Source organism: Crocodylus siamensis, chromosome 13, assembly GCF_052110815.1.
Source record: "Crocodylus siamensis isolate JL-2025a chromosome 13, ASM5211081v1, whole genome shotgun sequence".
NCBI lineage: Eukaryota > Metazoa > Chordata > Crocodylia > Crocodylidae > Crocodylus > Crocodylus siamensis.
The window spans coordinates 28,283,538-28,309,791 of NC_143407.1; the positions used below are offsets into that span (position 1 = coordinate 28,283,538).

Below are 26,254 nucleotides of genomic sequence, written 5' to 3' on the forward strand. Positions count from 1 at the left end.
GGTAGTTGCAAGTGTTACCATCCCACAGATGTTTGATTCACATAAAGCAAGTTTAGAATCTCAGGCCTGGCTAAATCAGGTCTCCATATCACAGTAGGGACTGCTTTGGAGAGACTCAGGAGAGAGCCCCCTAATTGCACAGAAAACTACCTATTCATACTGAAAAACAAGGCCTGAACTCCACTCCGATGAGCCTTTTAGCTGAATCAGTAGAACAACCTGGGGAAGCTTCTACTACCACCCAGACCACACCTGTCCTGTGAACTGAGGCCTTTTGGCTGCAGTTGCCAATCTGGCACTTTTATACATGTTCAAGCATGCCTTTTTTTTTTTCTTTTTTTTTTTTTTAAGTGGCATTAAGTCCATTAACACTACTCTCCGTGGTTCTTGACAGAATAAATGGCCTCATTTTTCTCCCATGGATCATTACGATTAATCTGAATGACTCTTTTGGAGAAAAGTGTCAACCCTAAAATCAGAGCATGAAATTGAAAAGTAGCAGACAAAAAATGTAAAAGTACAATGTCAGGCTCAACTTAAAATGCCCTTTGAGAACTACTGGTACACAAAGGAGTTTTCATTCATAACAGTAATAAATAGGCTCAGCAAGACACTGGATGCCTTCAAACTCCCAAATTCTTATTCATACATTATTGAATGTGAAGCCAACTAAAGTTCTGCTCAATTAAAGATTTTAGGCCTGCATTGCTTGGCTTGAGTGACCTCAAAAGAGTCACATTTTTGCATTCTGAAGTTACAACACCTAAACACAGATTCTTTCATACCTGGAATTTGCTGACCTTATAAAACCTACCAGTCAAGAGCTTACGACAACTGTTACCAAATTCTTTGGACTGACAGGCCCACATCAACCTTCAGAATGTCTCAGGCCCAGCCGTACAGGTCCAGCCTTATTAAACTTTAATTGTGAAAGGACAGGGTCAAGGTAATCAGACGGCCAGTTACCAGGGCCTGACAGGCTACCAATAATTGACTAACCACAGGGCTGAGACAGCTCAGCTTTTGAAATCCTTATGTTGCATCTTTTCTGATTAAATAAGATCTGGCTTACTAAAGCTTTTAAAACCCAGACTCTGAACCTGATCAACATACAATCTTGGTGGACTTTCACCTTGTTTTGTAAGTGCATCTCTCAGAGCTGGCGTTATCATCTCCCTCTGTTCGCTCTCCTCCTTTTTCCCAATGGTCCGGAAAGATCGATCCATCCTGCCAGCTCTTTCATCGAGTTCATGTTCCTTCTGTTTAAAGGCAATGAATTGTGATTATTTAGCTGAAAAGACAGTATCAAGATGCAGGCTAATTTCCCAACCACTTCACATCAGAACTAAGAAACCTACAGACTATGCCAGTGCTCCAAAAATGAAGCCTGCCTCCCTGCAAACCTAGGGCTTTTCCCACCCCATGTCAAATGATGACCATCCAGTATTCGCTGCCATTGATTCAACAGTTTTACACCTACATTTTATAATCAAAATAAAGTTGAAATTAACAATTAAAAACTAATATTAAGGTGAAGATTTTTAAAAGGAACCTAACAGAGTTCAACATTTGTATCTCAAAAACATTAATGGGATTTGGGCACATAAAATCCCAGCCATACAGATTTTCATCACCTCCACGTACCATATAAACCGGTAACAATCTGTAGGAATAACACCACTGTCTGCCCACTAAAACGTAGCAGCTGCCACAGGCTCAGCAGTGACCTGGTGGCAGCCTGTAAGTATATAAGGGGCTAACAGGATCTGGGGGAACACCTGTTCACCAGAACACCTTAAGGGATGACAAGGTCAAACAGTCACAAACTCCTCCAAGATCATTTTAGGCTGGATATAAAAGGAAGACTTCTTTACTGTCTGAGCCCCCAAGGCCTGGAACAGACTCCCTCCAAAGGTGGTTTAAGCACCTACTCTGGGCTCTTTTAAGAAACATTTGGATGCCTGTCTTGCTGGGATCCTTTGACCCTAGCCGACTTCTTGCCCCTTGGGCAGGGGGGCTGGATTCAATGATCTTCCGAGATCCCTTCCAGCCCTAGTGCCTATGACATCTAAGAAGCAAAGAAGAAAGACTGGAACATCAAAGCATCAGAAGAACTGAAAATCTAGAGCTGAAGAGAAACCAGCTCAAAAGGAGAAAGGCCCAAAGCAGAAAATTGGGGGAGAAAGGTACAAAGCAGAAGATTGAAGAAGAAAGAGCTAAGAGACCAAAGCAACCCAGGGAAGAAGACAGGAGACAACAACAACCAGTAAGAGATGTGGAGGTGGAAAGAGAGGAAGATGGCAAAGAAACACAGCGACTATAGTGGGGACCCACAGCTCAGGGTGAGGACGGTCCTAACTGACAGAGAGGCAAAAAGGAATACATACATGGCCAGATATGCCTTTAGGAAAAAAGTATTATTTGAGACACTGAACGTAAGGCCAGAGCAATTGACAAGCCTGCTGACAGGTGAAAATTGAAGAGCATGGCAATTCACTTTCTGGGAGAGAGAGGGCTATGAGGAGTTCTGGGCTAGTACAAGGAAAAACAAGGTGACAAAGCCCAGGGGGATTAAGTTCCTTGCCAGGGACCAATCATGGGAGAGTCATAATAGTAAAGATGTATTTGGAGGTGATACACGAGCCACGAAGAAGATGGGTGGAACAAAGAATACAAAGACTAGAGATGGTGAAGAGAGTCTTAGATAAGTACAGAACTTGGACGGGGGTTTGGAGAGTGAGGGCAACCCTCAAGAGTGATGAATTCAGCCGAGGAGGGGTGAGGTGCCTGCCATCAATCATCCAGCTACAGCCGCACAGAGGGTATGTAATGTATTATGGGCAATCCAAAATATGCAGCCAATGTGGGGAAGAGGGGCACATAGCAGCATATTGCACATTAACCCACTGCTACAAATGTAATAGGACAGGCCACAGGGATAGAGATTGCCAGGAGAAAATAAAATGTACAGTATGTAACAAGGAAGGGCACCTATATACAAGATGTCTGACCACTTACGTCAGCAAGGTAAGAGGGACAGAAGAAGAGACAAACTGTACAAAGAAGAAACAAAGAAGGAAGACTGGAGATGGAGAGAGAAATCACCCAGAGGGAGGTATATAAAGCAATGAGAAAGCTGAGGAGGAGGAAAACACCAGGCCAAGATAGATTACCAAGTGAATTTTATGAGACATTTTAAGTAAATACCTGGTAGAATTATTTAATAGAATCTGGGAGCAAGGCAAAAGTGGCTAAAGGTTTGCAGAAGTCACAGTCCTTATCTTTATAAAAGGAGAGAAAGAAAAACTAGAGAATTGGTGACCAATTACATTGCTAAATGCAGATTATAAGATCTTCATGAAAGTGTTAGCCCAAAAATGAGAGGCAATGTAACAGATCTGATTCATGAGGACCAGACATGTGCCATACTAGGGAGGATTGTAAAGGCATTACGGTTAATAAGGGACATGCTGGTACATGTGCAAGACAAAGAGAAACACAGAGGTTATGAATATAGATTTGGAACAAGCATATGACAGAGTAGAGCATGGGTTCATGCTTGTGGTCCTAAGAAAAAAGGAATTCCCAAATAGGATGATCTGGGCAATACAGTTACTGTATGACACAGCCAAGAGCCAGATATTGATAAAAGGTTACTTGAGCCAGAACTTTGAGATACAACCTGAAGTAAGACAAGGCTGCCCATTATCAGCAGGGCTTTCCATATGTGTCATACAGCCGCTGGCCCAGAAAATAAGAAGAGACAAGTTGATTACAGAGGTTAAAAACCCTAGTAAGGAAGAAATTAAGTGCATGCTGTATCATGGACAGCATCACAGTAGTAGGACAACACAAACTGTTGATTGATTGGGTACAGACAACACGCAACCGACTATGGCAAAGCGGCAGGGTCAAAAATTAATAAAAAGAAGAGCATGCTAATGGGAATGGGGAACTGGTATGGGCTGGAAGACTGAGGTTTGCAGCTACAAATACAAGTAATGAAGATTCTGGAAGTACAGATGGACATGAAAAGCAACAAGGCTTGGGAAAAGATAAATCGCCAAGATACGGCTGATAACAGCCTTCTGGAAACAGAGAACGCTGTCCAAACAAGGTAAAGGGGAACTGATAAAGACAGCATTATTACCAGTGATCCTCCATGTAGAAATTGCATTTTCTCCAATGTGGCAACAAGCAAGAAGGACACAAAGAAAATTGTGCACCTTTTTCCGGGGCAACAAAAGGGAGTGGGTGGTGAGGCGAGAGATACTCAAGGGGAAACAAGCAGGAGGATGGGGAATGCCAAACATCAGAGGTGTTTATTTACACAACATTCATTAGCAGAACGTGGATGGTGGGGATAAAAGGGCAAGGGAAAACAGTGGGCTTTGGCAGGTATTTAGTTGTCGAAGTCTTGAGGACATGGGAAAGAGGCAAGGAGGGATGGAAATTCCCTTAGGTTTGGACCCCAAGAGTGGGGAAGTTCATGGTACAATATGCATTGTTAGAAAGGAACCCGAAGAAATGGGAAAACAGTAAAAGTCTGGAAAGGAATATAAGGGACAGAGCCAGAATAACAGAAGTGGGGAACCTGACCAAGAGTGAGTCTGCCAAAGTGGAGAAGGGGATGTAGGAAGCACACGCAAAGAGGAAACAGGCAGGAATCACGTGGGTGGTGGCATAAAAAGTACTACTGGTAAGAGAGAGGTTATGCAGATGGGGACTATTCGTCACACCATGAAAACACGTGCAGGTAGCCATGCATGAACTGCAAACATATGTTGAAAGAGATGAAGAGGAGCTGGGAGCAATGATGCGACTAACAACTGGGGATTAAGAGACTGGGGAGAGCTGTTCAGGGAAAATTCTGAGCGGGGAGAGGAGGAGCAGGGGGAATTACAAAATGGGTTGGGAGGAGACTGATGAAAGCATGACAGGTAATACCATCTGAAGAGATGTGGGTGGCAAGGGAAGCCTGTTGGGCAGTTATACGAGAACTGGTATAGACATGTTAATATGATGTGGAATAAAAGGCAACATTGATTGTTTAAAATGGATACATCGGGGGGGGAATGCACCTTGTTGATGCTGCATGTAAACAAGAGGTAAATGATGCCACAGGATAAGAAGTGCATAGATCGATGAAATGGTAGATGTCAAAGGATATAAATGAGGAGATTCTACATTTGTTTGGGGAAATGTTTTATGTGAAGTGATGTAAACTGTTTTGTTTTTAATGTGGGAAGGAGAAGATTTTGATTTTAATTAAAAAAAAAGGGGGGGGTAGGTTCCTATCAGCACTTGGCACCAGGGTAAGGTGTTAGAGCTTGCTCTAGCCTCTCCAAGCGCCAGCCTGATATCACAGTATCTCCAGGCTCGATGCTCATTTCCTCCTTGGGGGAACAACTGCTTGGTTATTTGGTTTACTTGTTTAAGGGCCACACAAAAAGGCATCAGCAGGTTTATCCAATCTGGGCCAGGTGTTTTATAGTCATGCTCAGTGTTGGCTTCATTTAATCAACTTCATAGTTGGTTTCCATTGCTAAGCACATGCTGCTTTTGGCAGCAGTTCAATGATAGATAAAGTAGTTAGTGAGATTTCATTGTATGCATTACAAGAGGAGGGGCTTTTTTCCCCATGCTAATTTGGGGGGGAACCTTGTCTTGTATTCAAGTAAATACATTATTTAAAAAAGGGTCAAACACTTGTTCTTAAGATCCTGACTTTAAGATCTTCCCAAATATGGCAGCCACCTAAATGTGCCTAAAGACACGCATGTATTGTATTTGTACTCTAAAAAATATCTTTAGGCACCCAGAGCTGGTTCAGAATAATCAAGAATTCAGAGCTTGTCACTTCCAGGAATTAGGTAATACAGATTATTAAAGCCATTTAGGGCCAAATTCTACCATCCGGTAACTGAAAGCAGACTCTCAGCAATGGAAGAAAGTCTGCTCCAACCTCTGTTTCCTTTCTTTTCCAGTTTGCTCAAAAATGCTATTAAGATGGAAGTAGAGCATTTCATTGGCAATTCTACCAGCATCTCTGTAATTCATCAAAACTTCCCTTGAAAGGCTCACTATATAAAGCACTTGTCCATGAACATAAATGGGCTTTTAAAAAAAAATCCATCTTCACTCATCAAGACACTTGGACAGTAAAATATTAATGTTACTAAAAAAGTTTCACACATCCGCAAGGAGGAGATAAAATCGTCTTTTAAGTAACTATTAAATCCTGAACAAACAGACTTTTCTCCAAAAGCTGTAATGTAACACTTCACTCTGTCCTCTGTACCTTACACTCAGAGTAGATCCATTCACCACTAAATAGTAAGTGGGCAAATTCTGGTTCTTGGACCACATGCTCTGATGCCAGGGCACTGCCTTTTGTCTTCCTATGGAGCATGAAGTGCATTATGTACTTATGTTGCTGCTTTAATTCAGCATCTGACACATAAGAAAGGACAAATAAGATGTCTTATGTAGAACCAAGGAAGAAAATGTATTGAATGATTAGACATCCTTTGGCCTAGAGGGTAGGAAAAAATGGTCAATGGTAGCAAATCATTATGGTGCTCCATGACCAGTGGCATCCCCCAAGACTCCATCCCTGGACTGGTTCTCTTTAACATCTTTATCAATGATGTGGACATTGCTGTCAGAAGCGCATTGGCTAAGTTCACCGAGGATACTAAACGTTGGGGCATAGCGTCCACACCTGAGGACAGGCTAGTGATCCAGGCTGACTTGGATAAACTTAGTAAGTAGGTGGATATAGACCTGATGATGTTCAATACAGATAAATGTAAGGTACTTCACCAGGGGGTGGGGGGGGGATGATGATGATATCCGTGGCATACTTACAGGTTCATCAGCGCTACACTTGCTAGCACCACTGCTGAAAGACACTCGGGGGTCATGACTGACCACAAGATGAACATGAGCCATCAGTGCGATGTCGCAGCTGGTAAAGCAAACAAAACTCTGGTTCCCATCCATAGATGCCTCTCAAGTAAATCTCAGGATGTCATCCTCCCGCTGTACTCAGCCTTGGTGAGGCCGCAGCTGGAGTACTGCATCCAATTCTGGGCTCCACAATTCAAGGAGGAGGAGGAGAAACTTGAGAGTCCAGAGGAGAGCCACACACATGATCAGAGGGCCAGAGAACAGGCCTTATGAAGAGAGGCTGAGAGCCATGGGACTCTTCAGCCTGGAAAAGTTCAGGCTCAGGAGGGACCTGGTGGCTGCCTATAAGCATATAAAGGGTTGACATCAGGATCTGGGAGAACAGCTGTTCACCAGAGTGCCCCAAGGGAAAACAAGGACCAATGGTAATAAACGCCTCCAAGACCGTTTTAGGCTGGACAGAAGAAAAAAAATCTTTACTGCCCAAGCCCCCAAGACCTGGAAAAGACTCCCTTCAGAAATGGTTCAGGCGCCTACTCTGGACTCATTCAAGAAACGTTTGGCTGCTTATCTTGCTGGGATCGTTTGACCCTAGCTGACTTCCTGCCCCTGGCGCAGGGGGCTGGACTTGATGATCTTGCGAGGTCCCTTCCAGCCCTAACATCTATGAAATTTATGAAAATGTGATCACCGTAGCATCCGAGCCACCAAATAATCTATTTATGGTAAACAAAAACTAATCTATTTATGTTAAGCATATAATCAGATTCTGTATTTCTTTTTTTTAAAAAGACTCTGCCATTTTTCCTGTCTCTAAAAAAGCGGTCTCCATTTTTGCAGTCTCCTATTGATCTGAAAGCATGTACACAGGACACTAATCATTTGCTCTGCTCCTAGCCAGAGTAACTGATTTGTCCTGCACTTGCAATTGTTCAATTTAAAATACTTACAGGAGATGGAATTTGCTGCCTTAATAGCTGCACTTATTTACTTAAATAAAGCGCTCACATCTGTTATTTACCTTTTGAAAGAGAACAAAAGGAAGTTTTGCACAAAGAGCAAACTTGTTGCCCACGGTGATTTAGCAAGAAGCACTGCAGTAAATCTGACACAAGTTCATGGATTCATAGGTTGTTAGGGGCTGGAAGGGACCTTGTAGATCATTGGGTCCAGTCCCCCTGTACTAGGCAGGAAAAGACAACTGGGGTCTAGTGACCCCAGTGAGGTGACCACCCAGGCTGCTTTTGAAGATTTCCAGGGTAGGTGACTGCACCACCACTGGAGGGAGTTTATTCCACAGTCTGGACACCCTGACTGTGAAGGAGTTTCTCCTGGAATTGAGCCTGAGGCCACCTTCCAGGGGTTTGTATCTATTCTCCTGGTCTTCCCCAGGGGTACCCTGGGGAACAGCCCATTCACCAAGTTCTTGATGTACTCCCCTGATGTAGTGGTAAGCCACCACCAAGTCCCCTCTCAGCCTTCTCTTCTGCAGGCTGAACAGGCCCAAGTCCCTTGTATGGCTTGTCTTGCAAGTCCCTGATCATACGGGTGGCTCTTCTCTGGACCCTCGCAAGTTTTTCCACGTCCTTGTTGAAATGCGGCACCCAGAACTGGACGCAGTACTCCAGCTGCAGTCTCACCAGTGCCGAGTACAGTGGGAGTATCACTTCCTTAGTTTTGCATGAGATGCAATGGTTAATGCATGCTGGCATGCTGTTTGCCCTGCTGGCCACGGCATCGCACTGCCGGCTCACGTTCATGCAATGGTCGATCACTACCCCTCGGTCCCTTTCGGTGCAAGTCAAAATGTTGCCACCGAGTCTGTAGGCATGTTGGGGATTGTTTGCCCCCAAATAGAGAACCTTATACTTCTGAGTGTTGAACTTCATCTGGGTCCAGTCCACCCAACTTCCAGCCTGTCCAGGTCCACCTGTATCTGCGACCTATCTTCTGACATGGCCACGCTCCCCCATAACTTGGTGTCATCCACAAACTGGGCCAGCAAGCTTTTCACTCCCACATCCAAATCATTGATAAAGATGTTGAAAAGCACTGGGCCAACCACAGACCCCTGAGAGACACCACTGGCCGCTTCTCGCCAAGACAACACAGATCTGTTCATGAGAACTCTCTGGGTCCTACCATGCAGCCAGTTTTCCACCCACTGAACTGTTGAGCAGTTAAGCCCACAATCTTATTTTTTCCAAGTTAGCAAGCCCACAATTTTCTAATTTTTCTAAGTTATTGTCTTTCCATAAGAAATCAAAAAAGTGATGGCGACCACTAATTTTTCTTGCCCTTGAAATATTTAGGTGCTGATAACTGAACAGCCATCTGCTGCTCTTCAGTCATGGGCAGAAAGAATTTATGGACACAGAAATCCCACCTATTTGGATTTTTGCTAGGTGGATGGCCAACCCACATCCTCATGAAATCCAGTTAATTGCAACCAATTGCCCAACCAAATAAGCAGGTTCTGAAATCCCCATTAAGGTGGGACTAGAAAACACAATACCTATTTATCTCAAATTCGCAGCTCAGTTGTTTTAGATACTTCCGTATTTGCATATCTTACCTAAAATACAAATATACGTGCACATACAGATACGCACAGGGAGACACAACGCACTACTTCTGAATGGCAACTGCCACGCAAAATGTCCACAAAAGGCAATTCCTATTGACAACCAGCTAGCTACTCACATTACTGATTCTCCTAGATTGGTCCATTTTATGGTAAACTAGTTTTATCATCAAGTGGGTCCAACATTTTTTTAAATGAGTGAGATAGGTATTACTATAAGCTAAAAGGACTAGAACTTATAGTGAACTAGAACCAATTGTTAGGGAACAGGAAGTAAAAGGGAAAGTACAGGCAGGAGAACACAAAGACTTCCTGAAAGCAAGAGCTATTGGCCTGTGAAAGCACCTCCCAGGGAAGTGGTGGAATCCACACCATATGAATAAAATAGGCTGGATAAGGTCACAAAAGGAGTTTTTCAATTCAGACTAAAGCCTCAGCAGTAGCATTTTTACCTTCCATGTAATAGCTATATAAGAACTTGTGCTGCTCACTTTGGGCACTGACAGACATGCAGCTCCCTGGGCTAACTTATGGTGCTTCACAGAAAGCACCATGACTTAAAACAGCGCCCCAACCCAACAGACTTTTGTTGTTAGTCTGGGAGAGTTGGGAGGGTGGGAGAAATCAAGCTCCACTTTGGAGCCAATCTAGCCGGGGAACTGTGTGTCTGCAGCTTCTTTCCCCTTTGCCCGTCTCCCCACCTCCCAGCTCCATTGCTGTCTGCACAATGGGAGCGGGGGGAAGGGAAGACAGGGAGTTCAGGCTGCTGTTTGCCCAGCCTGTGCTGGAGTGGATGTGGGTGGACTGGAACACCCTATTCTAATCCACACCCCCACTCCAGCACAGCCTGGGCGAACCCTAACCCGAGCTCCCTCTCTTCCCTCATGTCCCACCCCCCACTGTGCAGGCAGCACCAGGGGCAGGGCTGAGCTGCATCAGTGTGGCCACGAAGAAGTTAATGAAGACTCTGGAGTGCCTTCATCTGAACCCTCATATAATGAGGTTAATTTGTCACATGATCAGGGACTTCTAAAGCACTCTGCAGCTGTGCACTTGTGTTTGAGCACGGCTGGTACAGCGCTTTCAACAGGCCAGTTGCACAATAAATGTAACTTCTGTCTGCGCCCATTAATGACATTTGTTTTGTTTTCATCCAAGCTCCACAGACAGCTGAAGCAAGTACAGTTGAATAAGAGGTGACTAGGAAAGGCATTAACACAGATACAGTAACTGTAGGAAAGAAAATTCCAGTCGATTGTTGGGAACCCCTACTAGTTCCAGTGCCAAAAGGTCACCTATCATGTCAACAAATTGGCACCAGGTAGAGATAGACTTGCTCAGTCCTTTGTCCCAGTTGACCTTTTTAATTTTATACTGATATGGAATACCCTGATTTCTAACCACTGAGCAGCACAAAAAGCTGATTTAGAGAATTTGTGAATAAAGGCAATTTTACACTAAAAGGAAGCTGGAATACCAGCCTGAATAGTCAGCAAACCCATAAAACCGCAAGACAGAAAGAAAAGCTTATTAAAAGTAGTTATTGGAATCTACATAATAGCAGGAAAAATCCTAAATATCACTGTACAGTTAAGCAGAAAAGCTTGCACTGAAATAAAATGCAGGGAAGAGAGAGGGAAAGTATGACAGCTGACAGATGGGGAACAAGAAAAACAATTATTTTTCAATGGCTCGATCAAGGAGGTGGTTTGATTAAAAGCTGAGAATGTGACAAGTAGTTTTAAGAAGCGTTTCTAAAAAGAAGGATGACTTCTGACAAGTTTCTACTAATTCAAAACACAAACAAATTTGTTACAGAGATATTTTTCCAGAAACAGAAACCTTTATTTCCTCCCATCTGAAAGCCTACAAATGATTGGCCAAGCCCAATGCATTGCTACCTGATGATCACTCTGAACAGACAAATACCAGTTTGCTTGCACAAGGAAGTCCTATGCTAAAAAAAAAAAAAAAAAAAAGGGATTTTCAGATGGGCCTAAGGCAAGTGGGTACCCATCATCACTGCCCAGCTTTGAAATATAAGCTCCTATAGCTGGGTAACAAGTAGGAAACTTCTGCTATTATTCAAGGATGCCAGTCTTACAGAAGGTGCCTCCCCCACACAACTCCCAACGGTCGGTATGACCATGATTCCCCTGACAGCCATTTAAGTTTGGTCACAGATTTTGATGGTAGACAGTGCTTCCCATGATCAATTCCACCATCTTAAAAAAAGAAAAGAAAAAGAAAGAGAAAAAAAGGTTCCCATATTAGAATCCTGCAAGTCAATCTGACAGATCCTTAACAGAAACCAAGCATTTCATCAATGTCGGCAGTGCTGTCTGGGAATACTAAAGATGTGGAAGGAAAGGACTTGCATAGCTATTAACTACACCCTTACAAAGCCAAGACATCAGGGATTTTCATGCTTTAAGATTCTGAAGCCAGAGAACCTTAAAATAGATTTTAAAGCATATTGTGGTGGCCACGAGTCTAACAGCACCTCTGATTTCCAAAGGAGTATAATACACAAGTACATTAAGCATTACGGACATGAGGATTAAAACCAAGATAATACTGGAAACCTGACACGAGACATCTTAAGAGACCGACTTTTCTTCAGGCAAATGCTCAGTCTCCTTTAAAAATCAGGTCCCTTTTTTAGTCCATCTCCCCATAACAGTCATTGATCATTTTGGAAAATTCTGACCTATATTAATGGATTATTTTTCCCTTCATTTTCCTGTGGCAAGCTACCTATCAGCATAACTAAAGCAAAGGGATTTAACAACAGTTAAAGTCCCAAATCTAAATCCATTACGAGTTTGTAACATGGGCAGTAACATACCATCACCACCCACCGAGCCCAGCTCCATCTACCATCTCTCCAAGACTCACTTTGAGCACTGCCTTTTTTATGGTCCTTAAATGACTCTGCAAATGATTCCTCACTCACTATCCACCATTCTTTCCACTACAGTTCAGACCTGGAGAGGAGACATTTCATTTCGGCATCTGTCACTCAAATGGTCAACAGTACATGCACACATCCAAAGCCTGATGATTTTTATCTCTGCATCATCTCTTGTGTTAAAAGCCATCACGGGCAACCAACTAACCTGGCGCCAGCCAGAAGCATGCATCTTTCTGGTAAACCTATTTTTTAGGAAAGGCAAGTTGGGAAGCCGATTTGTCTTAGCAGTGTTGTTTGTCATTAAAACTCCAGCAGATTTGTGCTGCTATAACAAGACATCCAAAAGCAGAAGGCAACATTGCTGTACCAGCCCTTTCATTTTTGGTGTTTCATAAAAAGGGGGCCCAATCTAAAGCACTGCAATCACAATACCTCAGGGAATGCCAAGAAAAGCAGAGTCCAAAGTATGCACATCTGGGGTGCCTCCAGGCTAAACCCAAATCCTGGAGCCACAACCCAAGACTCTGTAGAAGTTCAGATATGGATATTCATTCCATGGCTTGCATGTACTGAAAAGATGTTTCTTGGCCAGACTACTTCAAATAAATATGCATCTTTACATCAATCACAAGGTCCTACCCATACAACCAGGAGAAACAGAATAAGTTACATTAGTGTTTAATATGTTATGTTTGCAGGACAGCTCAGGGAAGCTTACACTGCCTCCCCTCCCTACAGTCCTTGCTTAGTTTCTGGAGATGTCAGATCAGCATCTTTCATCAGTGCTATATAGGTTTCCCTCACCAACCACAGTTCTGTCAACCACAGTTTTGAATCTCCATGCTTGATATGCTATATACCATTTTGGCTACCATGGTATACAGTTTTGAGTAACCACCGTCTTCCGAGGCCGCACATCAGCCCGCCACCTGCCATTTTTCCCAGAAGCCTTTTGTTTTGCCAACCATGGTTTTGACAGCCACGGGAACTTTCAGGAACCTAACTCCTGTGGTTGGCGAGGGGAACCTGTATTCACAGCTGCACTAAAAGTTGCTTTAAAATATCCTGTACAAGCTACCTCCTTCAGTTTTATGGGACACGATGGGCGCAATGTTTATTAGGACAAGCTCATTTGGCGATGTTTGTACAGAGCCTCACTCAAGGATACCCAGTGTGGGCCCCACTGCCCTATTAGACGAAATCAAGACGTCCCATAAATATGTTCACACACAGTTACAGCAAAGTCAGGCAGACCTCGCACAATTATTCAACAATAAACCTGTCAGTAAACCTGTCCACACTCCATCTCTAATCCAACCTCCTGCCCAATACTTGGCAGAGTCCATAAATGGCTGTCAGCTCCAAAAGTGTATGTCTTTTGTCTAGCTGAGCTTCCCGCTTTTTTATTTTCTTCCCCACCTAAAGGCAGCATTACTGTGACATTCATTACCCATCAATTACTGTGGGAGCCAGCTTTCTTGTCTCTGCTTTGAGGTGAGCCATCATTCTGCTTCCCTTGCCAATGGTTGTTACCATCTCAGGAAGAAAAAGTAGCTGTCTTCTGGCACTACTCCCTTCACAGCACATGGACCAACATCTCCCTCTTGTCCGTACACATAGTGTATGGAGGCAGTCACCGAAAGCTGGGGCTCAATTGTGCTAGACATTACGCATATGCACAGGCAGCACCAGCCCTGAAAACTTAAACAGGGGAGATGGATAAAAGGCAGCAGAAAAGAAGGAGAATGACCTCAGTTTTACAGATGGGAATAGGCGAGCCTGATCACGAGCAAAGCCAATATTAAATTGTGCCTGAACTGCACCAACGGACCATGTACAAAACCTTGCTGTGGAATTTCTCTCACAGCTCACACTCCATGAAAGCATTTGCCTGGGAAATAAAGTTAGCCCTTCTTTGCTGATAACCTTATGTAGTAACTCTAATTATCCAGGCAGCCTACACTCCTCTAATCATTTTTTACAGGAAGGGTGGCCAGCATCTGGAATGGGCTTCCAAGAGAGGTGGTGCTATCACCTAACTTGGAGGTCTTCAAGAGGAGGCTTGAAAGTCACCTGGCTGGGGTCATCTGACCTCAGTCCTCCTTCATGCCAGGGGCAGAGGGTTGGACACGATGATCCGTTGTGGTCCCTTCCGACTCTCCAATCTATGAATCAGTTAACAAAGCTATTTACTGAAAGCAAAATAGTCCCCTCTGCCACCGTATGGCCAAGAGTTATAGTAGCACCTACTAGTGGGTTGGGCATGTGTCCTCTTCTCTATAGAATAAAGCCCAGGGCAGGGTAAATGGCTCTAGTGTCATCAGAGCATGCCTGCACATGGGGTTACTAATGAACCAGGTGACACCTGGCTGAAGAGATGTACCTCTCCTGCTCCACCTTGACTTGGACCAGGCTCTACAAACAGATGGGTTTTTAAGAAGCCTTCCCAACCCTTCACACATCAGCTCCTCTGACTTGCTAGCAACGGCACCCTGGGTTTCTGGTGATCATTATCAGATAAATCAGACTACTAAACTTGACTATGAAAAAATGCCAGAGCAAAAAGCACACAGATAAACTAAGCTGATGTTTTATTCTGGCACAATTTCTCTCAGATTCAGTGTAAACCTTGGGAGTAACTCCAACAAAGTGAAAGGGGTGATACCAGTAGATCGATAGATAGACAGACAGATAGACAGACAGATATTCAACATAAGATGAGAAGCGGATCTGTGCCGTGAACAGTGTGGTGGGCTTTCCAACTGGCTCACTCTCTTGGATCTGTTAGAAGCTTGCCAACTCCAGTGACTTGCTGTGGCTTGTTAACTTCACCATGTGGAGCTGAGTGCCTTGCTGTGCACCCTGGAGGAAGGAGACTGTGCCAGAGCTAAAACCGAGAAGGAAACAAACTTACGTCCAGGGGAGTTTTCAGCATCCAGTCTGTTCCCCATCCATCAGCTTGCCATTGACAGAGTAATTGAGAGCAGAATACAGATGGCAGCTATAGGTACGAGACCTACTGCACATGGATAAAAAATAATACCTAGCCTTATCTAGCCCTTTTCGTCCAGAGATCTCAAAGCATCTTGTAAAAGGAGGTCACCCAGACCATATACCAGAGAGGCAAAAGGCTTGAAACTGTATAATTACAAGTATTTTTCCCTTTTTTTAAATTGGGCAGCCCAGGTTTTAACTTGAAACTGCAAACCCCCAAACGCTCCAATTATACCACTCCTGAACTGCAATACCTTTCAACAGACAAAACAGGGAGAACTTAGACTTGATCACAGGACCTGGGAAAGAGATGCTAGTGCAATGAGATCACAGGCAACACTTTCTTTAAAAACTTGTTTGAAAAAAAGCAGGATCGCTTCAGTTTTAGGGCTGGGGTTACAGATCAGAATCTAGCCCAGAGGTCTGACCTACTGAAAGAGCCATTCAGCTCCCCTTCAGCACCCCTGCTTTCCAGTGACAACTTTCCAGTGACAATTAAAAGCAATGATAACTTTCTGGGAACGCTCCAGTAAGGTCCAGGCTTTTTGGTTGCTTGTTTTTAAGTTGCACAATTGAGTCCCATAACTTCACTCAATCAGGGTTCAATACAGACAAGAAATCGGCTTTTTGCACAGATCTCGGAGCTACTACACAGGCCTTTTTAGACAGTGTTTTTTGTGTGACCCAACTCAAAGGAAAATTCCCACCAACCTCACTAGGAGTTTTGTTCATGAAAACACAGCAAGACTGGGTCTTTCACACGGCTAATACCTTGCAGGCGGTTCTCTCTTTCTCATTTTCTTGTAATTGTTCAAAAACCATCTGAAAAGGTTCACCCACCCCACAGCTGCCCAACAGGTGGATTCCCATTCTACACCATAGCTAAGGTGAGACAAGGTCATGGGACCTTCCTCAGATCATGCAGCTCACGAGTGGCAGAACACGAGTAAGAGCCTATGGATGCCTGTACACACATGCAGGATGCTAATTAGAACGCTTTGGAGCAGACTTGATTCATCTGCTGGATTAGCACACTCCAGCAGCCTCGCCACCATGTCTATTCAGTGTTCAAAACGGCAGCAAGGGCACTTTAAACTAAAGCTCAAATGAGTTTTAAAGGTGCTCCCACTGCCATTTTGAAGTGCGGGACGCTCAATACACAAGATGCTTTGAGCATTTTAATTAGAGCGGCTCCCAAACGTGGCTCCAACTGAAACACTCCACCCCATCAGGAGAACGCGTATAGACACCCCATGAGTCCTGACTCCTAGTGTCACACCATGGGTCACATCCCAAACAGCCCTTCAATTTCAACAGCCTCTCTCATACCTGCCTTCCATTTTAATGTTTCAGGCTTGCCCGCATAGCACATTACACTGGTTTTCTTTAGAAAACAGAGGCATTAATCTTAACACTGTAAAATATGCCTGTATGATAACTTCTCAACTGATCCCCAAATTAGGATACCATTAGTACTCATGAATGTAGTTTATAAACACAAAGGTTAATAAAACAATTCCCTTCCCAAGGAAGAGACCTGGATGTATCTGTATTTCTAGTTTATCACAATCTCCCAGCTGTGGGAGATACCATGTATTAAGAACCAGTATTCCTGTGATTAATGACCACAGCCTTCAAGGCCACAAATATATCTATTAGGTTTCATATTTATCTGATAAACACAGTCCAGGGGAGTTGCTTTAGAGGACAGGGAAAGCGCACTGCATTTGTGTCTATCAAAAGCAAAGTTGGCTGTTAAATCCATCAAGGAGCCATGCCCATTTCCACTGCTACGGGAAAGCCTGTGGAGGGAACACAATCAGGTCCTTTCCTTAACTAACAAAAACTGAAAATGTAGCAAAGCCGAAGATACAGCATGCATCCTGCTCGCTCCAGATGTGTCGCATCTAACCCAGAATCCTGTCTCTTGATCTCTAGTACTAGATGCTTCAGGGAAACAACCCTACAGAAATCCCATGGCATGCAATAACGGCATAACCTTTCCCATAGGGCAAGGGTGGGCAAAGTCAACCCCACACCGGACTCCATTTCCCAGAAGCCCCCGTGGAAGCAGCTCCTTCTGGCTGCCACTGCTGAACCCAGCCCCACTGCCCAGGCACCCCAGCCCCTCTGTCCTGCACCCACTGCCAGGGACAGGACCCATGTGGGCAGGGCATGCAGCTGAGCTGCTGGGATGGGGCCGCGGCTGGGAGCAAAACAGGCAGGAGGGCCTGGGGAGACCCCGGGATCCTGGGGCGGTGAGAGCAATGGGTCTGGGGATGGGGCAGAGCCATGATCTGCTGCTCAGATACCCCTGCAATGAGTGCGGGTTCTGCAGGCAGGGGAGTGCAGCAGGGAGTGGCTCATGGCTCTGCCCCGGCCTGGGGTCCTGTGCTGTCGCTGCCCAAAAGATCCTGGCCCCAGTCCTGGTCCCAGAGCAGCTCCCCAATCAGCTGCATGTCCTGCCCAGTCTCTATCAAGACCCCAGAAGCACGGGGCCATGACAGCAAGGGGACAGGCCAGGGCAGAGCCCTGGTTATGTCACCCCATGCTGTCACAGTCCCACGCTCTCAGGGTCTCCATTGAGCAAGCCAGATCCACCATTTTGCCAAAAGGCAAGTTTTGTCCTAAACCCTATCAGCTCCTGGTTATTTTATGCCCCGAAGCAAGATGGCTTTTCGATGCTTGGGGAAGGCATATATTCCCAGTCCTGTTTTTTGAAAACTTTACTAAGCACTCAACCTTAATTTAATCTTCCAGTAAGAACTGCCACAACTTAAACTACATATCAGAGTAAAAACAAACAAACCACTCACTATTTCTTTGACCAAAGTCACAGTTCTCTTTGCCCCTTCTTCCAAGAAGACAAACAGAATAGTGACAGTTACCTCTGTGTTATTCATTGTTTTCTACACCTGCATCCTTTGCAAGCCTCTGCTTGTCAACCTTTGGGCTCAACCCCAATACACAGCACACTGAAGTGGGCTCCATCAGATTAAAACAGCTGCCTTATGTCTAGCAACTGTTTGAGATCCCTTACTTTTCTAGAGGGATGAACTAGAATTGATCTGCCCTTTGGGAGAGGGATGCCAGCACCCTTCCTTGTAATTCTGCTCTCTGTGTCTGCATTCATCTCGCTTGTCACTCTCAAATACCTATCCGCTTTTGTGTAATGCTAACATGCTGGTGTGGGAAAAAGACGAGAAAAATCTAGCCTGGATTTCCCTTCCAGTCAAGGGACTCAATTCAGCACACTTATATGGAGATCAACTACACAGCTCTGAACAAATATTCATTAAAGAGGCTTCCACCACAAGATTGCTGCCTGAACATAAAAATCAAGACTGCAAGGATTTATAGCTATACAGATGGCATATTCACTTCCCCTCCAATAATTTTTATCAGTGGCAACATGAGCCCTGAGACTAAATCAACACTAGGCCCCCAAATTCCTCAAAATTTAAATTTTACTGCCCCATATGCACAGAGCGTGCAAATGCTCATCCCAAACCTCCATGAATGCTGGAAGGTCTGGTTTGACATCATGCTACAAAGTCTATGCATATTAATTCACAGATTGGCACAGTATAGGTCTCAGTAGCTAACATACCACGCTGAGTTCTGCAAACAGATTTCAGGGCCTATTACACTCTCCCTTTCCTCATCTAAATCAGAATAACTGCTGTAATCCACTGGCTGCAGTAATGTGAAATGATATCAATCAGGCCCTGTGACTAAGTAGCGAACAGAACAACTCAGCATTCTGTAAAAGAAGACGAGCTTAAATGCGGTCTCTCTCTCGAGGAAGTCTTTCCCCCGTGCTAATTCACAGTAGCTAAACAAAGACGCAGCTTGGGAAAGCAGGATGCCTCAGACTTAACACACAACTGTAACTTCCATCTTGGAAACAAGGAAATAGGTGATGAATTGCCTTAATCAATGCAGATTCTTCTGCACTTCCCTATCAAAACTTCAACATTTATTTTTATTATGATAAATAACCACACCTCAAGGATTGCTTTCCACTTCAAGTGTTTGCACAAATCTGTTCATCAGCCAGTCTACATAGTCCAAGATCTGTCACTGAGACAAAGTCATTCGTTCTCTTGGCTAACAATATGGATAGCCACCTACCTGAGCTCTCATGCAACATTTATATGGCCATCTCCTCACAGGATTCCACACGCAGAGCTCCCATTGAGGTATTCTAGGCTTTTACGTTAAAACTGACAGCAGCAGGTGGCCTACAGCTAAATCCATTTTTAACAAATAATCATGGATTTTAATCCAAAACCCAGGGAACAGGGCTTCACAAAATGAGACAACTTGTGCCAGAGCTGTAGCACAGAACTTCTAGTTTGCACTGGGTTTTTGCACTTCTAAAACAGCCGGCCAGCACGGGGCAGTGACTACCAAAAAGACAATTTGGGGAGGAAAAGAGATCCTTAAAAGACACCAGCTACACCGACAGCAAGTAATAGAGAAAGCAGCTTCACTCCTGGATTCTCCATGGGCCAAGTGTCAAGCAGCGGTGGATTTTTGCTGCCTATTCATAAAACCAGATTCTGCTGGAAATTCCAGAGTTGCTCACGACCAATGCAGTAATCATAACAAGTTAGAAGTGACAGCAATTTGTTGCTGTGGTCATTTGCTTGTCCATAAATACATGGTCCACCGTCTAGTTTATTAGTTTTACCTTGCACACTCCTGGAGCTGTTGCCAGCTGTTATTAGTCAGTGAGACCTCAAGGCCTACTCTGCCGTAAAACCCTGGGCATAAAATAATTATTCCTTATCCCTGAAGTGGTTACAAATCAAATGAAGGTGAAGGAAAGGAATTGCTTTTTCCTTTTCTTTGGTGCTCTCTAGCGGCAAACATGTGGAGGAGAGAGAGAGAGAGAAAGAGACTGTGCCAGATGGCAGATAGGACTGAGGATGGTTCAGAGCAAGGGAGATCTACCACCTCGTGCCCCTACAAGAAGGAAATGGATCCCTGAGCCCCACTCACTGGGACAGGGGTATTACGCTGAAGCTAAAGGAAGGGAGACATCCAAAAATAGGCAAGCAGTGAGTTGTATGTAGAAGGAATGGGAAGTCAGACCTCACAGGTTTCTGTGCCAGCCCCAGCAACTGCTCTTAATGCTGCAGATCATGACAACATATACAACTCACTCACTGTCATACCGTCCTAAACTGAAGTTTCAAGTTAAAAGTGCCCCAGTTATGCACTCTGAATAACACATGGATCATGTTCATGCGGCAGGGACAGAGGCTGGTTTTTCAACAGCACTGGGAACTACTGGCTGCTCAGAGCATTTAATAAAATCCACACAGAGCAAGAGGTTTCATTTCCTAATAGAAAAATACCCATTTTACACATGGCAAAACTAACTGCTGCACATTCACCTCGAAAGCCTACCCTATCCATTTTTGGGAGCAAGTTTTTTCTGCTGAGCATGAAACATGGGCAGTATCTGTGCATGCACACATATTTCCATGAACATAAATACTGTGTAGCTTCTCAGCTTTACCGGGAGCATACACAAAACACCCATTTTTTAATATTAGGTAACACTGCTGCTGCTGTTGTGCCTCAAGACCTTCTCATGGAACAGCTCCATTTTTCTAGATTCTCTACAGAGACCAAGTGGTAAACCCAACCCAGAAAAAAGATTCCTGTTCCATCCTGTTCCATCTTTCAAAGTCCAGGCAAAATTTCTCAAGGTATCCCTGGCTTTCCCCTTTTATCAGCAAGACAGTGGAGCCTAAAGTTCATACTTGCAGTTGCTTGAGTTTGCAGAGCTGGGGTTCAGGATGGAGATGGCATGGAACCCTAACCTATAATCCATGTTGTGGCAATTACGGCAACTGTAGCCAGCCACCGTTTGTACGCTCATAACTAAAAGCAATTGGGATAACTGTATTCTTAAAAGCAGAGAAAATATATATCTAGCCTACTGCTAAATACTTCAAGTCACATTTTCCCCTCATCAGCTTGGAGCCCTGCATATCAAACAAAAACATGCAAAGCAACAAATTCGAGTCACATTTTGTCACGTCAGCTCCTACCTTCAACATCAACTCAGTCTGCTGCTTGGTATATAAGACTCTCAGAGTTCGATATGAAAATCTAACAATAGTATTTTCATCACCTCCACCCACTGGCAGTCAGCAATTTCTCCGTATAAAACTTGTCACAGTTGCACTACCTTGGCTTTCTTCATGTGACCCATCAGTTTTCCCAGATCTTCAACATCAATGACAGAGCTAACATCTCCATCTTCCTCAGCTCCCGACTCTTCCTCACTGGTGGTTTCAAATAACTCTTCCACCTAGGATGAATCAAAATGCAGAAGGGATTTTTAGAAGGCTGCCTTCCATGTCACTGATAAAACACCCACCAACCCCAGCCCAGGGAATCAATGATATGGCATCCAACAGTATTCTGGAAGACTACCACCAAGCCAGCTTTGGACCCACATAACAACCAATGTCACAGAAGTAATTCAAACATTTCACTTTTAACATGAGTTTAACAGTACAAAACCTGTTACAACTCATGATGTGGTTTCCAGATTCATTCTGCTCTTTCACCTGATCGGTCTTTTTTGCTACCATGTCACTGAAAATAAGGACTTTGGTGACTCAACTCCATTAGAATTCAAAGGGACTTTGGGTGCCTAATTTTCTTAGGCTCCCCTCACAGTTGGAGTAAGCAGGATAAAAGTAAAGATGAGAGAAGGGAGCCTGCCTTACTTTCCAGTAAGTCAGGCTGCTATATCAACAGAGTTTACAGTGGCAGCCTAAGGAAAAGACAGCCCATTCAGCAAGTAGAGAACCTATTTTCTGCCAAGGTCTGTTGCACCACTAATGATAAGTTCTTGTGCATAATAATAATACAGAGCATGAGGGGGGAGCATTCAAGCTTCTCAGCAACTGTTGGGTTCACAATCCATTGAGCAAGAGAGATTATTCAAGGCACATTTACACAAAACATTTACTGCCCAGGTGACTAATTCTCTGTGCAGTAAACATCTCGGCATCTATATGTGCACTCCATTAGGCTGGAGTAAACTAATTTACTCCACAGAAGTAAATATGAGTACCATCCTGCTGCAGACTAAAAAACTCTACCGCAGTGCACACATAGACACTGCCCCAAATGGCTGGGGCATGAGAGTGATTCAGTGAGGAGGCTGCTGCATCCAGCCTCTCTACCACATATTGAACTGCGGGGAGGAGCCCCAGGCTGGCAGGCTGACTCCTGGGGCCATCTGCCAGCTGGGAGCTGCTCCAGCCTAGCTCAATGTGCTCCACATGAATAAACTCCAAAGCAATGAGCCACAGACGTTATTCATGCGCAGTAATAGCACATGTAGTCGCATCCCTCTTGATCAAAACTGCAGCTAACAAACACCATGGAAAAGACAAGAGCAATACAGATTCAGAATGGAGACAGGGCGGGCTCATATATCATGGCTCCACCTGCAGCTATCAATGCCGGTAAGGAAGAGAAGTTCATGGGATGAAATGTTAGTGGGGTTCAAACTGTACATGTTCCTATACTGCACAAGGGCTGGGAGGATAAGACGACCCTTATGAGTAATTAATCTACTGGTCATGGCACGACCTTCCTTACCTTTAGCAGTAAGCATCCTTCTGACATCCCCACACTTCCACTCCATGTGTACCTCCCCCTCATTTCAGGGCCCACTACCAATTATCTGGCCCTCTCCTTCACCACGGGACCAAACTAACCTGAGCCCATGGCACAGAAGCAAGGAGCCAAAATGTAAGGTGAAGGTCACACCACTGTTCTTCACCCTGATCTGTGGAAGGGAAGAAGGAAAGGATCCAAAAGGATCTCCAGGTTCACTAGAGCCATCCCTGCTATGAGACTATTATGATGGAATTAAGGCCACCTTACTTGGCCAAGAAGACTCCCTCTACCTCAGAGTTTTCCTGCTCCGACACCCTTTGCTCATGATCGGATCCCTCCCTGCTCTGCTTCACTTTGGACTTGCACTTCCCTTTCTTGCAGTTTCCACTACAGGACTTCTTCTCCCCTTTGCAAAGGGCCTGGAGCCTAAGGAGGAACCTGGCCCTCCAGGCAGCAAAGTCAGCCTCAATGCTGCCATGCTTGCTCTTGGCTACATTGCAGTCTCCTTCTGCGCGTGTCATAACACGATTGGCCCCGAGCATCCACAGCCATTTGTCAATGTTTTTTCCAACCTAGAATGGGAGACAGAGAACAAAAAGCCCATTAAAATGTTCCCACAGCTGAGAGACAGAGTCATTTGAGAAACAAACTGGACAGAGTTTACCCAGAGAGATGACTGGATGCACAACCACAGCAGAGCACATTAGTGCGACAGCTGTGCTCCAATATCATCTCTGCTACTGATCAGGAGACTGGGTTAAGACCATTCATTCACTGCCTCTAAACCTCACTGTTTCTTCACCTTTAAAGCCGTTTTACTATCATCAGTCACATAATAGGCAGTCTCCAAGAGCTAGGGATTTTTTGGTCCAGAATTGACTGATACCAACATGCCCCGATACATTTAAAATACATGATGTGGTGCCAGCCCATGCAGTACTGGACAAATATACTAACCTAATGATAAGCTTCATCATTTTTTTCCTCTCTAGTTTAGATTAACTTGGTTAGTAGGTCTGAATACTTTCAGAGAAGGCCCCAAGAACAGTATTTATATGGTCCCTCACAGCAAGCAAAAAGGAGATGATGGAAAAGGCAACAAGCAAGAGGGTCCTTTTGTCCTTTGAAAAGCGAATGTAAATGGACTACAGCATCCTAAGTAAAAAAAGAAGTCCACAAGTTCTTGCTGAACCAGTGAGACTCACTCCCTTTCTCTCTGAATCGATACTGTGCTCACACAAAGGCTGTGTTATCAAAGGTTATGGTCCAACACAATTCCTATTCAAATCCACAGAAAATCTTCATAACTAGCTCACCAATTTCCTCACAGAAACAGTCACCAGGGACACCCAACACGTGAGCAACAAGCTGCTCTGATGTGCTGTAATTACAGTGCATCAGAGCAGATGCAATTAATCGAGTCTTCTGAAGCGTGGTAATTACCACACTTCAGCAGACTCCAGTGTCTCATGTATCAGCTTCCCCGTGCTTAAAAGTGGCAGCGGGGGCACTTTACCTAAAGCTCATTCAACGAGCTTTAGATAAAGCACCGCTGCCACCATTTTTAAGTGCGGGGGCGCTGACACACAAGATGCTCAGAGTAGCTTCCTCCCCTCCCCGCCCCCACTTCCAGAGTGCACATATAAATGCCCCAGAACACTAACAGCCAGAACTGTATTAACACTGAAACCTTGGCAACAGCATGGGAATCCATGGGTTTGGAGGATAGTCCACAGCTTGTGGGATAAGGAGACAAGAGACAGAGACTTCAGGGAGCCTTACCGTATTGTAGTGGTCGATGTATACCGAATTGCCCAAGCCAAACACAGCATATCTCATGCCCTTCAGATATGTTTTGCCAAACCTGAAGTCATTTGCAGCCTCTTCTAACCACTTGCAGAACCAGGCTGCATTCTCAGTTGGCTGTCCCTCTGTGTAGGTTGCAACTAGGAACACACAGACATTTTTGCTGATTGTCTAAGGATAACAGAGCAGAGAAAAGGAATAGTTTACAAGACAGGGCATTGACTATTCTAAGCCAGCTTTCCCATCACAGGATATCATGACAAAGGGTTAATCTGAGAGGTCTGTAAATTAAAAATGCATAGACACTGTTGAGATCATGAACTATGAATCTGCATTTCAACCTCTACAGAACCTCCAAGGACCTCAAAAGGACTTAATGAACATGAATGTGCTGTCACAGTCCCACGTTCTCCTGGCTGTGAAGTTCCAGGCAAGTTGCTCACTCTCACTGAGAAAGTCTGCGGCAAAACCAGGAAGAGCCCAGATACCCCCAGTTCTCAGACACAGACTCTCATTCTCAAGACACTGGCTTTTTTCTGTAGCCAAACACTGAAGAGCTCTGTGACTCCACACAGGATAGGAAAGTGTTCTTCAAACACAGGTACATTAGACTTGCAGGGAGCAGAGGAGATGCCTGCAGGGGAACACAGAGGGAAGAAACAGCCAGGCCCTTCTACATCCTCAGGAAATGGTTCCAAGTATTTTACCAACCTCCTCAGCTAGGCAGTCATCGGGATCGTACTCTCTCATGTTAATAATTTCTGCAGGCAAAGTAAGGGCGATCATGGCTTCAGCAAGAACTGCTGCAAACCCCTGGGGAGACAAGAGAAACCTTTAACTACATCAATCCAAACAAAGTGAGTGCTGAACAAACTCAATTCTGTCTGGCTGTCACGAGAGGGTGCGAGACACCTATAAACCTTGCAATGAGTAATGGATACCAGAAGAATAATATTTAATACAATGTACAGAGGTAAAACAAGGATGCACATGGATGGCATGGTTGTCATATTAGCTAGCATTCTCTTTCTGGGAGGAAAAAAGGTTCAGACAGTTTTATACATTTTCCAGACTAGTTACATGCACACAGGAGAGAGAGAACTTTAAGGTAGATTGGTCTTTGAGAAAGAAACAGTATAAAGCAACACCTGCCCTCATAAGGGTGTTTAGACAGCAGACAATTGAGAACATAAGGGTGTTTATACATGTGCTTTGAGAGTTGGGGGTGGGAACCATTTTAATTAAAGCAACTCCAAGAGCTGCTCTAATTAAAGCGCCCGGAGCATCTCATCTATCAGTATCCTTGTACTTCAAAATGGCAGCAGGAGCACTTCATCTAAAGCTCGTCTACCTAGCTTTAGATTAACTGCCCCTGCCATCATTTT

At 44.4% G+C, this 26,254-nt stretch overlaps 1 protein-coding gene across 2 annotated transcripts in view; it reads right to left on the reverse strand.

The window, feature by feature from the left end:
* Nucleotides 1–26,254, reverse strand: part of LOC149854125 (S-adenosyl-L-methionine-dependent tRNA 4-demethylwyosine synthase TYW1-like) — a 133,324-nt gene that overhangs the window by 104,680 nt on the left and 2,390 nt on the right. For both annotated transcript variants that reach the window (XM_090025008.1, XM_090025007.1), the window contains exons 4-8: nucleotides 25,581–25,682; nucleotides 24,846–25,040; nucleotides 23,354–23,635; nucleotides 21,613–21,735; nucleotides 1,133–1,259 (exon numbers count right to left, since the gene is read on the reverse strand). In XM_090025008.1, the coding sequence (XP_089881134.1) occupies nucleotides 1,133–1,259; nucleotides 21,613–21,735; nucleotides 23,354–23,635; nucleotides 24,846–25,040; nucleotides 25,581–25,682 (829 nt within the window). The remainder of the gene's footprint in view (nucleotides 1–1,132; nucleotides 1,260–21,612; nucleotides 21,736–23,353; nucleotides 23,636–24,845; nucleotides 25,041–25,580; nucleotides 25,683–26,254) is intronic.